The 15,100-nt window shown below is 48.3% G+C and overlaps 1 protein-coding gene across 1 annotated transcript in view; it reads left to right on the top strand.

Annotated features, from left to right (window-relative positions):
* Positions 1-15,100, top strand: part of LOC133114729 (caskin-1-like) — a 67,969-nt gene that overhangs the window by 25,322 nt on the left and 27,547 nt on the right. Inside the window, exons 2-4 of the mRNA XM_061224318.1 lie at positions 4,927-4,978; positions 13,532-13,629; positions 14,154-14,299. Of these exons, the coding sequence (XP_061080302.1) occupies positions 4,927-4,978; positions 13,532-13,629; positions 14,154-14,299 (296 nt within the window). The remainder of the gene's footprint in view (positions 1-4,926; positions 4,979-13,531; positions 13,630-14,153; positions 14,300-15,100) is intronic.

Here is a 15,100-nt window from a genome sequence, read left to right as displayed (position 1 = left end):
CTGATCGTTCATCACTGTCACTGCGGTTATAGCTCAGGAGTGGAAGCCAGCGTACACTTGAGTGAAAACCATTTTTAAAACCATATACACTCAGTGAGCCCTTTTTAGGTATTTATTAGACTTCTACTGCTGTAGCCTATCCATTACATTACATTACATTATTGGCATTTGGCAGACACTCTCATCCAGAGCGACATACAGTTGATTAGACTAAGCAGGAGACAATCCTCCGCTGGAGCAATGGAGGGTTAAGGGCCTTGCTCAAGGGCCCAACGGCTGTGCGGATCTTGTTGTGACTACACGGGGGTTCGAACCATCGACCTTGCGTGTCCCAGTCAGGTACCTTAACCACTACGCTACAGGCCGCCTACATAACTCTTTCCACTTAGAGTGATGAGTTGTGTGTTCAGAGATGCTCTTCTGCTGAACCATTTTTTGCACCATTTTTTGCAAACTCAGTTAGAACCTGGAACCTTCTGGGTACAGATCTATCTCCATGACTGCCCTGGTAGGGGTGGGGCAGAGGGGGTCGCTGTGCTGGGTTCTGCAGTGTGATGGTGGAGAAACAGGGTTACCAACAGTCCTATATTATATTTCAGCCCAAAAGTGTTTGTTGCACAGGGGACTCCCTAATGCATCATATTTCAGCTCTGTGTACCTGCTGTCAGTGACACAGACGACTGAAAATCAAAGCAGGTGAAAATACAATGGAAGACATATTGTATTTGTGAAGGCACTAAATTTGAGATTCTGTGCGGTTACCACGTGGATGTTGTGTTATAGTTCATTACATGAGTGTGTTGTGTTGTTGTTCGTAATGCAGTCATGTGTTATGTTATAGTAGATAACATGCATGTGTTGGTTCGTAGTAAATAACGTTGTGTTGTGTCATTGTGTTGTTGTAAATATCTTGTGTGTGTTGTGTTGTGGTAAATAATGTGTGTGTTGTGTCATAGTAAATAACGTGTTGTGTCATAGTAAATAGCATGTGTGTGTTGTGTCATAGTAGATAGCATGTGTGTGTTGTGTCATAGTAAATACATTGTGTGTGTTGTGTCATAGTAAATAGCATGTGTGTGTTGAGTCATAGTAAATACATTGTGTGTGTTGTGTCATAGTAAATAGCATGTGTGTGTTGTGTCATAGTAAATACATTGTGTGTGTTGTGTCATAGTAAATAGCATGTGTGTGTTGTGTCATAGTAAATACCGTGTGTGTTGTATTGTAGTAACATGTGTGTGTTGTATTGTACTAAGTAACATGTGTGTGTTGTATTGTAGTAAGTAACGTGTGTGCTGTATTGTACTAAGTAACATGTGTGTGTTGTATTGTACTAAGTAACATGTGTGTGTTGTATTGTATAAAGTAACGTGTTGTGTCAACAGAGTCAGCGTCAGAGTCAGGTTCTTGGTGCCATGTCAGTCAGCCAGGTGATTTGATGTTGGGGCAGGTGTGGGCAGATTATTTGAGGTTGGGACAGGTGATTTGAGGTTGGGGCAGGTGAGGGCAGGTGATTTGAGGTTGGGGCAGGTGATTTGAGGTCGGGGCAGGTGATTTGAGGTCAGGGCAGGTGATTTGAGGTCGGGGCAGGTGATTTGAGGTCGGGGCAGGTGAGGGCAGGTGATTTGAGGTCGGGGCAGGTGATTTGAGGTTGTGGCAGGTGAATTGAGGTCAGGGCAGGTGATTTCAGGTGAGGGCAGGTGATTTGAGGTCGGGGCAGGTGAGGGCAGGTGATTGGAGGTCGGGGCAGGTGATTTGAGGTCAGGGCAGGTGATTTAAGGTTGGAGCAGGTGAGGGCAGGTGATTTGAGGTTGGGGCAGGTGATTTGAGGTCGGGGCAGGTGAGGGCAGGTGATTTGAGGTCGGGGCAGGTGAGGGCAGGTGATTTGAGGTCGGGGCAGGTGAGCTGAGGTGAGTTCTCTCTCACTTCCCCCTCATTCCACTCCTGGGTGGAGCCCCGTGTGATTATTTTTCGGGAAATAAAATGAAATTCCATCCCATCATTCCGCAGTGCGACTGATGCCGGTTCCCCTCGACATGTGTTAATTGGGAAAACTGTGGCACAATTTATTTTTACAATGTGCAGCGAGATTGAGACAGCAGGCCTATTCTATTCCTTGATGTCACCTTTGCTGTCTCTAATCCCGAAATGGGTCTGTGGTGTTCCTCTCTTGAAAAGAGGGGACTTTTCAAACACATACAGAATAAGAAACTCATCCACAGAGCCCTGTCAGTACAGAGAGGTGCCAAACAATAATCACAATAAATTATAAATCACACATTCTGTATGTAGTAGTGTTCATCATCTTTGGAGCACATAATACGTGTTCCATCCAGGGATGGTGGTAGTTTCTGGAAGGTAAAACCCAGGGTCTGGATGGATATAAGAGGCTTTAATGAGTCTTAAAAGGGCCGTTAAAGGGAGACGTGCTCAGAGTGTCAGATTGAAGAATTCTCAGGGCTTCATTATTAATACTGACAGACCTCCTCAGAAAATTAATTTCAAACTGCTGCGAAGTTAACTCTGAGACGCGGTACATGAAACTGCTGGTAACTGAACATCCTTAAGTGGGTTGTATCTGAAACGTTGCAAGCTCCCTTCCTGGCTTGAGTTCTGCTGATCGGTCTGTGACTCTGGTCATAATATAATATAATATAATATACTATAATATATCTGCAGATCTATTGCTAAGTGAATATGTACTGGGGAGTATCTCCACTTTGCCTGCCGTGGTCCTGGAGCACCTTCCTCCCAGTACTCAAACTCTTTAAGACTTTATTCCTCCTTTCATACGCAGGGCAGCTAAGTGCTTCACAGTAGGCAAAACAGCGTAATGGGAAATAAAACATGATGCGTTTAAATATATACAGCATACACTCAGTGAGCACTTTATTAGGTATTTATTAGACCTATTTTTTAGACATATTAAGTCTTCTGCTGCTGCCGCCTTTCCACTTAGAGGTTTGACGCGTTGTGTTTTCAAAGGTGCTCTTCTACATACCACTGTTGCAATGTGTGGTTATTTGCATTACTGTCACCTTCCTGTCAGCTTTGACCAGTCTGGCCATTCTCCTCTGACGTCTCGTTAACAACGTGTTTCTGCCTGCAGAACTGCTGCTCACTGGATGTTCTTTATTTTTCGCACCATTCTCTGCAAACTGTAGAGACTGTAGTGCGTGAAAATCCAAGGAGGTCACAACAGTGAGATACTCAAACCACCGTTATCTGCGACCAACAATCATTTCACGGTCACTTAGATCAAATTTTTTTCCCCATTCTGATGGTTGATGTGAAGATTAACTGAAGCTCCTGACCTGTATTTACATGCTTTCATGCATTTTGTTGCTGCCACACGATTGGCTGATTAGATAATCGCATGAATAAGTAGGTGTAATAAAGTAAAAATGTTTCTATTAAAGTGCTCAGTGAGTGTACATGGAGTTAAAGATCAGGTAAATGCAGCACGGGTGAGAAGAGGGTATATTACATTACATTACATTTTTGCCATTTGGCAGACACTCTTATCCAGAGCGACATACAGATTAGACTAAGCAGGAGACAATCTTCCCCTGGAGCAATGCAGGATTAAGGGCCTTGCTCAAGGGCCCAACAGCTGTGCAGATCTTATTGTGGCTACACCAGGATTGGAACCACCGACCTTGTGTGTCCCAGTCATTTACCTTAACCACTACGCTACAGGCCGCCTGTATATAAAAGCAACAAGAATATAACACTGGTAGGAGAGTCTGACAGCTTGGAAGGCGAGTCGGGACATTCGAGCAGTGCTGCCTCGGTGAGTATGGGAGCATATCGCGAATGTACATTTGTGATTCGCCCTTCTTCTGACTTCAGTCCAATACAAGGCCGTCCCCCCAATCTATCGCTATTATCGTGGGACCGAGAAAGACCACATCACCGCCATTTACTTAGCCAGGGTTATAGCTAGCATAGCGCATACATTTCCTTAGCCCGGCGGTCCTCACTCCTGGTCCCGGAGAGCCACAGGTTGCGCTGGCTTCTGTTGTCACTCGGCGCTTAGTTGATCTATTAAAGCAGTTGATTTCACAGTTAACTCGGCTCACCTGGGGTCAGAATCAGTTGCTGATATTAAGGTGAAAACCAGCACACCAGGACAAGGAGTGAGGACCACCGCCTTAACCTGCGTTGTATCATCATAAAGGGTGAATGGGCTTTGTTTGACACGCAGCAGATCTAAGCTGCTCTGTCTGCTGCTGTGTTATTGCGTTGTTGTGTTATTGTCCCCGTGTCAGCGCAGCAGGGACTAAATGAGAGAGTGATGCATTGTGGGGGGATCATCCTCTTTCGTCTTGCTCGCCCCGTTCCTCCCTCGGCGCCACGGACGAAGGGCTTCAGAGTCCGGCTTCGTTTTGTGTTTCTGCTGCCGGTGGCGATTCACATCTATAACCGCGGTTTAAAGCCTGACTCGATAACCCGGAGCACGGTCAGAAATCGGCCGGTCCACCGCCGTTCTTGGCACTCAGGGCCCGATGAGACGGCAGACAGGACAGGAGCTGTTGGAGCATATTGGAGCTGCGCTTCGGTACGCGGGGTTGTTGTGAGTTGCAGGAAGAGGCAACTGCAGGTCAATCCAGGCTCTGTGACTGCAAGCAGGCCTGTTGAGAGACGCGTGCGATCACTGATTATTGAGTGGCAGATTTATGAATCTCTCTCTCACAATCTGTCTGTCTCTCTTTCCCTCACTCTCTGTCTCTGTCCCTCTCTCTTGCAATCTCTCTCCCTTCCTCACATGCACACACACACACACACACACACACACACACGCACTCTGCTCTGACCCCACCCCAATCTGCACTAAAGTTTTACAGCGGATTATGAATGTGTATCACTGCGGTTTTAGATTGATTTTATTCTGGCTGCATTAACCTTTCCTTCCATCTCTTTCAGAGCTGCTGGGTTCTGCCAAGAAGGTCAATGTCAACTTCCAGGACATAGACGGGTGAGAGACGTTTTATTCTTTATCTCTCTGTCTCTTCCCCTTCTCTTTCCTTCTCTTCCCCCCCCCCCTCCTTCCCCCAGTCTCCTTCATTAAGTTCTCCTCATTAATATAAACGGCGTATTAGATTAAACGCGTTCAGAGTGCTAGTTTTATCGCTGCGTCATTAAGGGCTGAGAGAGGTGGAGTGAGTGATGGGGTGAGGCGGAGGTTTCAGTGCGAGGTCTCGCCCCGTGCCGGAGACCAGCTGCGATTAGTGCGGCTGAGGGGTCGCACGTTTTTAACACGCTAATGCTCTTCACCGGGCCCTGTGAATCACAAGCCCTGGGAAAGCTTTTGGTTGGACAATGCTGGCAGAACCGGGTGGGTGTAGGGCCTGTGCTGCCATGTCCTTGGTGTGTGTTGCTTGGAAACACTTACTGTACTATTGCCTTTCTCAGGAAAAACAAAAAATGTCGAATTGATTTTAGTACTTGAACGAGACGCTTGTTTGGAACGACAGCTGACAGGGGAGCCGATGACCGAGTATCAGCTTTAGCAAGGAGGCCCAGACCTGCGAGACCAGAGAGATGCTGCGTTAATTAAGATTGGTCATTAATTTATCTGGCAGGGCATTAATGTGCTCTTGTTGTCAGTGCGCAGGAAGCAGCGGGAACTGTCCCATCTGTGACCCCTTATCTCCATTCATTAACATGCAGGTCAGTCCCCAGTGACAGACAGGCTGCCGCGGTAGGAGCTCGGTAGGTTCTCTGGCTAATACGGGCTCCTGAACATAGACCGTAAAAAACCCCAGAAGTAAATATATCGTCCTGCGATGTGAAGAGCACTACATTTAGTGAAAATTTTGCCTATTTAACAGCTCAGCAGTAGGCGCTAATTCAGACACGGCCACAGACAAGGCTGTCTGTCTGGCTGCCTGACCTTCCCAGGTATCACTGCTTCATAATGCCTCCCTCTCCGCCTCCTACCGCGGCTCATATGTGGGGGGACATTCCGGCTCAAAATGGCTGCCGTGCGCCACCCACCCGACTCTGTAAAAGCACTTCATGAGATAAAAGGAGCTGCATAAATTGAATCCATTATTCCCATTTTTAATAATTGGAACTGAGACGAGCGTTGTTTATGCCCAATATTCTCAAAAATTTGTGCCCGGGAAAGTCAACAAACAACGGGCAGAGCTGTGAGTAATAATTAGCACTCTGTCGTGAGTCTGCCTCAGGAGTATCATGGGATGAAGGCGTTAATGTGTTCTTTTCCCTCTACAGCACTAACTGTCCTTAAATCCCACCATATTTATGCAATTCAACATGCAGCTGGTCTGTTAGCATCAAGATAAATTACCACTTTAACTAGCTATCCTTTGTACCCGCTAAATGGGTGCCTTTAAGGAAACGATGGTGAAAGGGTTATAGTTGGCCTTGAACCAGACCAAGTGGGGCTACAACAACATGCTCACTGGTAATCCTGTGTGATTGCCTTAAATTATGACAAGATTTTTACGGCTTGTGAGTGTGTGTGAGTGATTATGCATATGTGTGAGTGTGTGTGTGTGTGTGTGTGTGTGTGTGTGTGTGTGTGCGTGCGTGAATGTGTCATATACCTACCGCTGTATCACAGGATGTGTTTATAGCTCTTATCAAATATAACCCATGTTCCAGAAGCTTCCAGTGTCTCTTTTGTTAGCGGCGAGAAGCGGGCCAGCGCTGCTAACTGGGCCAGGAGGCTCTGCGTGAGTCACCAACGGGACTGCGTCGCGGCTGAGATCAGTAGAGCTAGCACGACCACTCGCCCTCTCGACACATTCTCCCATCATTTTATAGGGACAGAAACAGCTACTTAACATTCTGTATACTGTATGAACTATTGGAAAAGTAATGCCTGCTTTGCGGTACATTTGTATTCCCTGACACATGGGGCAGTGATCACTTTGGCAGTGATCTTAGTTCCTGTTCCTGGAGGGCCAGAGGGCTTGCTGGTCCAAAGACATGCAGGTTAACAGATGAAAATTAGCTCATTAGCTGCTGAAAATGTTGATTAATGTGCACTGTCCCTGGTAAATAAATGAAATACATTTTAGTTTTCGCCGTCTGGCCAATCAGTAGCACTAATTGAGGGGCGCCATTAGCTCTGGAAGTAAGAGCGGCTTTCTGGCAGTCGGAAGGTTGCTGGTTCAATCCCCCCCAAAAAAGTAATGGTGTCGATGTGTCCCTGAGCAAGGCCCCTGACCCCCAATTGCTCTCGATGAGCTGGTTGGTTCCTTGCATAATAGCCAGTCGCCGTCGGCGTGTGATTGGGTGAATGGCCTGTAGCGTAGTGGTTAAGATACATGACTAGGACCCGCAAGGTCGGCAGTTCGCTTCCCGGTGTAGCCGCAATAAGATCCGCACAGCCGTTGGGCCCTTCAGCAAGGCCCTTAACCCTGCATTGCTCCAGGGGGGATTGTCTCCTGCTTAGTCCAATCAACTGTACGTCGCTCTGGATAAGGGCGTCAGCCAAGTGCCAATAATGTAATGTAATGAATGAGAGGCATGAATTGTAAAGCGCTTCGGATTTGAGGCCCATAGTTGATGATCCCTGATTAAGATCAAGTATGCCTAGTACTGCCGACGTAGATAAGATGGAAAAAAGCAGCTGCCTTTTTTCATGATATGGCAATAATCAGATTTCAGTAGATTTGTACCTTTCCGTCAGTTACAATAAGTACTGGCTGCAGACTGTATTGTAAACTGAGTAATGAGTCTATACAGTAGCGAAAGACTGAGGGGGAGAGAGAGAGAGAGAAGGGCACTAATTCATATAAATAATGTAGTGATGCATGGTAGAACCACAGCAAAGCTCTGTGTTTCCATTCATTAAGGTCTCCCTTGCCCACCAGTGACATTCACACATAAACCCAGATATTGGTGTGGAGTGAAGTGTGGGTGGTTTGCAGTATTTGGCACCCTATCAGAAGCTGAGCGGACTATTGTCTTGAACAGTCTGGATTCCCTCTGGAAATGTCCTGTAAGACAATGCGAGGTTTGCTGTAGGAAGATAGGTCCTGACTTGTTGTCCTTGCAGTTCTAAAGAGTGTTTATTGTAATGGATGCTATCAGGTGTGAAAAGTGAGGCACTTCTAGGCAAAGAAATGCCTTTCTCCTCTTTTTAACTTTATTTCTTTTTAGTCAATCCAAACCTTTTTTGTCAAAGGATGCTGGCAGTTTATTTTCTGGAAGGTGAGACTCAAATACCAGATGCCCTTCCATTTTGCAGTATATCTCTACATATAGGCTGGCACAAAAGGCCTAGGATTTTAGTATTTAGGGCCGGTATCAAAGCTATCTCTCTTCGAGAGCAGGTCCTCTTCGTGAGTAGTTGTATGTGACTCATTTTGTACAAATATTTGATAGAAAGCGTTTTTCTAGTGAGAGGTTAATTACTTTTGCAGTGGGGTATTGGGTATGCTCCAAGATAGGACCTTCCCTTCATGTTTATTGCCAAAGGCTCATCTGATGCATGCAGAGGTGCGCTGAGACTGTCCCTATCTTAAAACCAATGCGCACAGCTCAATATGTCTTCCTGCAAAATGTACGCTCAGCTCAGCCCATTGCTCTTTTCCAATGACAACCTGGGCAGTTCTGTCAGTGCGGACTGCCAGGTACCAGCTGGGCAGCCAATCGGGAGCCAGCTGGGCAGCCAATCGGGGACCAGCTAGGCAGCCAATCAGGGACCAGATGGGCAGCCGATCAGCTTTATGGAGCTTAGTGTGTTGGCTAGATGTAGTCAATAGGCCAGGCAGTCGAACACTGGGGTTAGCACTCCTGTTTCTAAAACTGGCATGGGATGGCTTATTGGCTGGGCAACCGGCCGAGCTAATGCTCAACAGTGTCTCTTCCCATTCCCTGCTCCAGGAAAAACCATTCCCCCGTGTGCAGCCAGCTCTCCACGCCCTGCTGCTGGGATATCCTGCAGGAAATGGAAGCTGCTTTCTCACATTGTATCAATAAGTGGCGTGATGGGGAGGGTGGGGCAGGTTATCGTTTGGCAGTGCAGTCCAGGGACTGTTAGGCTTTGGATCTCGGGTCTCGAGCAGCGGCAGTTGTAAACGCGTGTTAATAAAATTGTATTAAAGTGGCTCTCCAAAGCACAGGGGGGGAGGGAAAGCTGTTTTCTATTTGGGCTGCAGCACGTATCACTGCGGGGTGTGATCGGCCGTGAGCGCGCTCAGATGTGATTTATGACTGGGGCTCCACCAGCAGTGTTCCAGTTTTATTACGTTTCACCGCGAGATGGGAGTGAGGCCTGTACCACAGGAGAACCGAGAGCGGCTTCAAACCTGGCGGGTCGACCGGGTCCCGTTTCCAGGACCGCGGTAACGAGCTTCCCCTCCCGGCTGACCCGTGATGACGCAGTTCTAATTACAAATGAAGAGCCTGGAACGGACACTATTGCCTCAGGCCTCTCAGAACCACCAATCAGAGTGGAGGAGAGCTGGAGAACTACACACACTCATACGTGTGCCCAGAAGCACATGCATATAAACGGCCGCACACACGTGCAAGCACATGCACGCTCCAACGCATGCGCTCACATACACACACACTCATACGCATGTCCGCATGCACATACACACACATTCATCCACTCGCACAGACACGCACACACGCACAAGCACATACACGCTCCCACGCATGCGCTCACATACACACACACTCATACACATGCACATACACACACATTCATCCACTCGCACAGACACGCACACACGCACAAGCACATACACACTCCCACGCATGCACTCACATGCACACATACACACAAACTCATATGGATACACATGCACATATACACACCCATGTACACACACACACACACACACACACACACACATACTCACACACACACACACACACATACACACACACACACACACACACACACACACATACTCACACACACACACACACACACACACACACACACACACACACTAGTAATGAGAACTAGGGCCTACAGTAATAATGACTCATCCATTATGTTCTGTAATGACTGATAGGCAGTACACTGGAGTTTGACATTTAGTGCTAACGTGCTGTTGTGCAACTACAGTTTATTCAATGCTCTGCTGTGACATTGTGTCACATCGTTCTGAGGAACAAATGTATGCGTTGGATTTATGAAGTGTTTAAGTTCTGTGGAACCATTTTTGCACAGGTAACTTGAACATTAATTTCATATAATGGTTATTCCCAGCTGGCTCTGGCTGAGGAGGAATAATGTGCCACCCAGGTAAACATACACCTTGGCATTTGGCAGACGCTCTTATCCAGAGCGACGTACAACAAAGTGCATACCCATAACCAGGGATAAGTGCACTGAAAGACCCTAGAGGGAAGTACGATTTCAACTGCTACCTGTACAACAAAGATAAGGACCAGGGCCTATATATATATATATATATATATATATATATATATATATATATATATCTTTTTTTTAATCGAACAAATAAACAAACAAACAAAGCAAAAGTGACCAAACTTAACTATCTAAACACTGCTTACCTAGCCAACTAAAAATACCGATACACAAAGTAAACCACAAAGACAACAATTAAGGTTCACAGGGAGGTAGGGAGGGATGGGGAGAGGTGCTGCTTGAAGAGGTGCGTCTTCAGTTTGCACTTGAAGATGGGGAGAGATTCTACAGTTCTGACCTCAACAGGGAGTTCGTTCCACCACCGTGGAGCCAGAACAGACAGTAGTCGTGAGCGTGATGTGGAGGTTCGGAGAGGGGGAGGTGCCAGGCGGCCTGTGGAGGCTGAACGAAGAGGTCTGGCAGGGGTGTAGAGTCTGATGATTTTTTGTAGGTAAGCTGGGGAAGACCCCTTAACTGCTTGGAAGGCTAGCACCAATGTTTTGAATTTGATGCGAGCCATGACAGGCAGCCAGTGGAGGGAAGTAAGCAGGGGGGTGACGTGTGAGTATTTGGGTATTTGACACACACCTGCCCCCAGACAGCACCCCAGGTAAACACACACCTTTCCCCAAACAGCACCCCAGGTAAACACACACCTTTCCCCAAACAGCACCCCAGGTAAACACACACCTGCCCCCAGGCAGCACCCCAGGTAAACACACACCTTTCCCCAAACAGCACCCCAGGTAAACACACACCTTTCCCCAAACAGTACCCTTGGTAAACACACACCTTTCCCCAAACAGCACCCCAGGTAAACACACACCTGTCCACAAACATCATCTGTGGAATGTAATACCAGCCTGCCAAGCTGCCATTTTAGGCACAGGACCCTGTTTCACAAAGCAGGATAACTGGATAACTGCACTGAGTAAAACCTGGCTACCCAAATGGATGAAGTAAAAACAGCTGTTCCAGGTTTTACGCAGTGCAGTTACCCAGCTAACTCCGCACTCCTGCTCTGTGAAATACCGCCCAGATCACATGGCAGTGGGTTATCTTGAGCGTAGAGCAGGCATGTGAGGTAGTTCCTCCTCCTCATTGGACAGTGTGGATGCTGGAGTGACAGCTGGGGTTTTCCCCTATCCCCTACACAAACAATCACCGCGTGTACAACCGTCTGTTTACGCCACCGGTTCTTAAACTCAAATTTCAGAAATCCATTTCTGATTTGGGACATATCAAATGCAGTCTCACCTCAGTCCCAAGACCCATTCTCTGTCCCAACTGTCCCGAAAACACTGATTTATTCCACTTTACATTTCTGAAACTCAAGAACCCAAGGACCCAAGGACCTAAGGACCTGGTGTTGCAGCGGGAGGGGGGGGGGGTGGAGTGCGGGGTGAACACGGGGGACACGGCTCTCTGATTGGTGGGAGGTATTGATGTGGCCTCTGATTGGACGTCACCTCCGGTTTTCGTCCCGCTGGCGTGTCCCGCGGCTGCAGGCGTGTCAGCGCTGAAGGACCAATCCTGCGTGCCTAATCTGAACGGTCCGACCGCCTCAACCACAGGGCGGTCTCCCCAGGGGAAAGGGGGTGGGGGGGGGGGTCCCTCGTTAATTAAATTAGGTCATTCCCCCGTTCCCCAGCCGAGGACCCCCTCCCATGCAAGCCTGTCAGAGGCCTTGGGCAGATTGGCGGGGAAGGGGCCAGAGGTGGCCCGTTCGGTGGAGCTGGTCTCCGGGAGGATAGAGCCGGGGTAGGGCTCTTGACAATGGAAGCAAAAGATGGTTGAAAATGGAAATAATGTTGACAAAAATCTATTCACTAGATGCGATTAAACATGGAAGGCAACAAGTGCAGCTCGCTCGTGACCGATGAATCACTTCACACAGTGTTGCTTTTCCAACGGTTTGAGCAAGTGTGACCTGTAGGGATGGTTTCACGTTTTCTTGCACCAGTTTCCCACTAATGTGACGCGATCCACGGACCCCAACTGTCAAGTTATAATGGGGCTGATATGTACGTGCTTGCATGTGCCTGGGCATGCCTGGATGTGTGTATGCTCATGCTTGCCTACGTGTGTGCATGTGCGTGCGTGTGTGTGTGTGCATGTGTGTGTATATGTGTGTGTGTGTGTGTGTGTGCATGCATCTGCGTGTATGTGTGTATGTATCCATGTGTGTATTTGTATGTGTGTCTGTGTGTGTGTGTGTGTGTGTGTGTGTGTCCAATCAGCAATCATAACTGCAAGCCCAGCCCAGCCCTGTCCAATCAGCAGTCAGCACTGCTTCCATACGTTAGCCCCACCCCCACCCCTCCGTGCCATCCTAAGTGATCACTTTGCTACAAATCTTTTATGTCAGCCTGTAATCGGGGGTCACAGCCGCCATCGTCATTAGCAACGCCCTGCGAGACGCCGCGCCATCAGTGCGGTATTTATGACACGTCTGTGTGGGATGGGGTCTGGCAGCCACGTCTCCCTCTCTCCGCTCCGGAGCGTCGGTCCCGGCCGCCGGACCGCACCGCAGCGCCTGAGGGCCTCCCGACTGAGAGAGAGCGCGTGCCGGAATGGCTCTTTTACCCAGTCACTCTGCAGTTCTGCCACCAAGCGCATCTTCCGTGGTTCTAAAATTCAGTGTCGTTGTTTTAGGAATCGTTCAGGGGAGAAATTCAATGTTGAAAGCGATCCTCATCGGTCAGTCTGTGGCCATTTATAAGCAGTTGTCCACACATTTTTTTTTCCCCTCATAAAGCAACCCTGAGTAATTTGCATCTTTAACTTATCCTTCTGCAAAAAAAATGGCATCCACCGATGGTTCCGGGTGGTGTGTGAGATGCTGGCAGTAGCACACGGCATGATGTTGATTTGAGTGCGTGCAGTACACGCATAAACCAGGCCTATGGCAGCCTGCACACTGGTAGTCTGCATGACTGTCGGCGATCATGTCTGCCTGTGATTATGTCTGCCAGTGATCATGTCTGTCTGGCTGTGGTGCTGTCTGTCTGTCTGTCCATGACGCTGTCTGTCTGTCTGTCTGTCCATGATGCTGTCTGTCTGTCTGTCTGTCCATGACGCTGTCTGTCTGTCTGTCTGTCTGTCTGTCCATGACGCTATCTGTCTGTCCATGACGCTGTCTGTCTCCTCTCTCTGTAGCTTTGCTGCACTGCATCATGCCGCCCTGAACGGGAACATGGAGCTCATCTCCCTGCTGCTGGAGTCCCAGGCCACTGTGGATATCAGGGACCAGAAGGGTGAGCACACCCCTTTACTGCTGCCCCAATATCACTCACTCATTCACCCCCTCTGCTGCCCCAATCACTCACTCACCCATTCACCCCCTCTGCTGACCCAATCACTCACTCACCCATTCACCCCCTCTGCTGACCCAATCACTCACTCACCCATTCACCCCCACTGCTGACCCAATCACTCACTCACCCCCACTGCTGACCCAATCACCCACTCACCCCCACTGCTGACCCAATCACTCACTCACCCCCACTGCTGACCCAATATCACTCACTCACCCCCACTGCTGACCCAATATCACTCACTCACCCCCACTGCTGACCCAATATCACTCACTCACCCCCACTGCTGCCCCAATATCACTCACTCATCCCCACTGCTGCCCCCACTATTCACCTGAATCTTCCGCTGAGATACACAGGAGTTTTAGTAATTACACATGTAACATGACTACTGGGAGTGTCAGTGGGAGACTGTGCTGCTTTTGGCAGTGGTGTGACCAATTGTCCCTGTTCTCTTGCTGTAGGAATGCGGCCTCTGCACTACGCTGCCTGGCAGGGAAAGGCAGAGCCAATGAAAATGCTTCTGAAATGTGGCTCTTCGGTGAACGGCCAATCGGATGAGGGCCAGATTCCCCTGCACCTGTCTGCACAGCACGGGCACTATGATGTGGTGAGAGGCTCTCTCTGTCGCTGTCCAACACCCACACACACATACACACACACACAAACACACGCGCACACACACACATACACACACATACACACACGTACACACACACGCACACACACACACATACACACACACATATTCACACACACACACACACACGCACATACACATACACACTCACACCCACACACACACACAAACTCATAAATGTACTGTACACACTTACGCACTCAAGCAAACACAAACAAACACGCTCTTCATTAAGCTGTAAATGCACCCTCACACTTCAAAGTGGGTGCAGATTAAATCAAGGCAAACAATCAAGAAACACTCCCACCTCATCTTGTGAGAAAAACAATTCCCAGAAATCCACCGAAAGACTATTCAGAGAGAGAGAGAGCACTGTGGGACAATGCCTTTCATTACCGGCACATCTGCACTGTTTTATGGGTGCGATTCTAGAACAGAGTGCTTACTCACACAGATCCAGGGCAATCACTCCTTTTATCATTCGGATGTGACCGTACTAGGCCAAGGACAGCGCATGTTTCTGTTAAAACAGCCAGAGTAAGAGCCAGGTGTTCAGTATCTCACACAGAGATGTGATATAAAGCTGTTAATTCTCTGTGCTGATATTCTCTGTGCCTTTCTCCTGCCTGAGCCCACCACGTCTTATCAGGTACACTGGAAGAATATAGCAGTGCAGATCCTTCTGAATAGACGCTGCTGCATGAACACTGCAACACTAACACTGCAACACTACAACACTGACACTGTGACTCTTAACACTGCAGCATTAAC

The sequence above is a fragment of the Conger conger genome, chromosome 16 (assembly GCF_963514075.1).
Source record: "Conger conger chromosome 16, fConCon1.1, whole genome shotgun sequence".
NCBI classification, from domain to species: Eukaryota; Metazoa; Chordata; class Actinopteri; order Anguilliformes; family Congridae; genus Conger; species Conger conger.
This window is presented reverse-complemented; position numbering and strand designations above follow the sequence as displayed.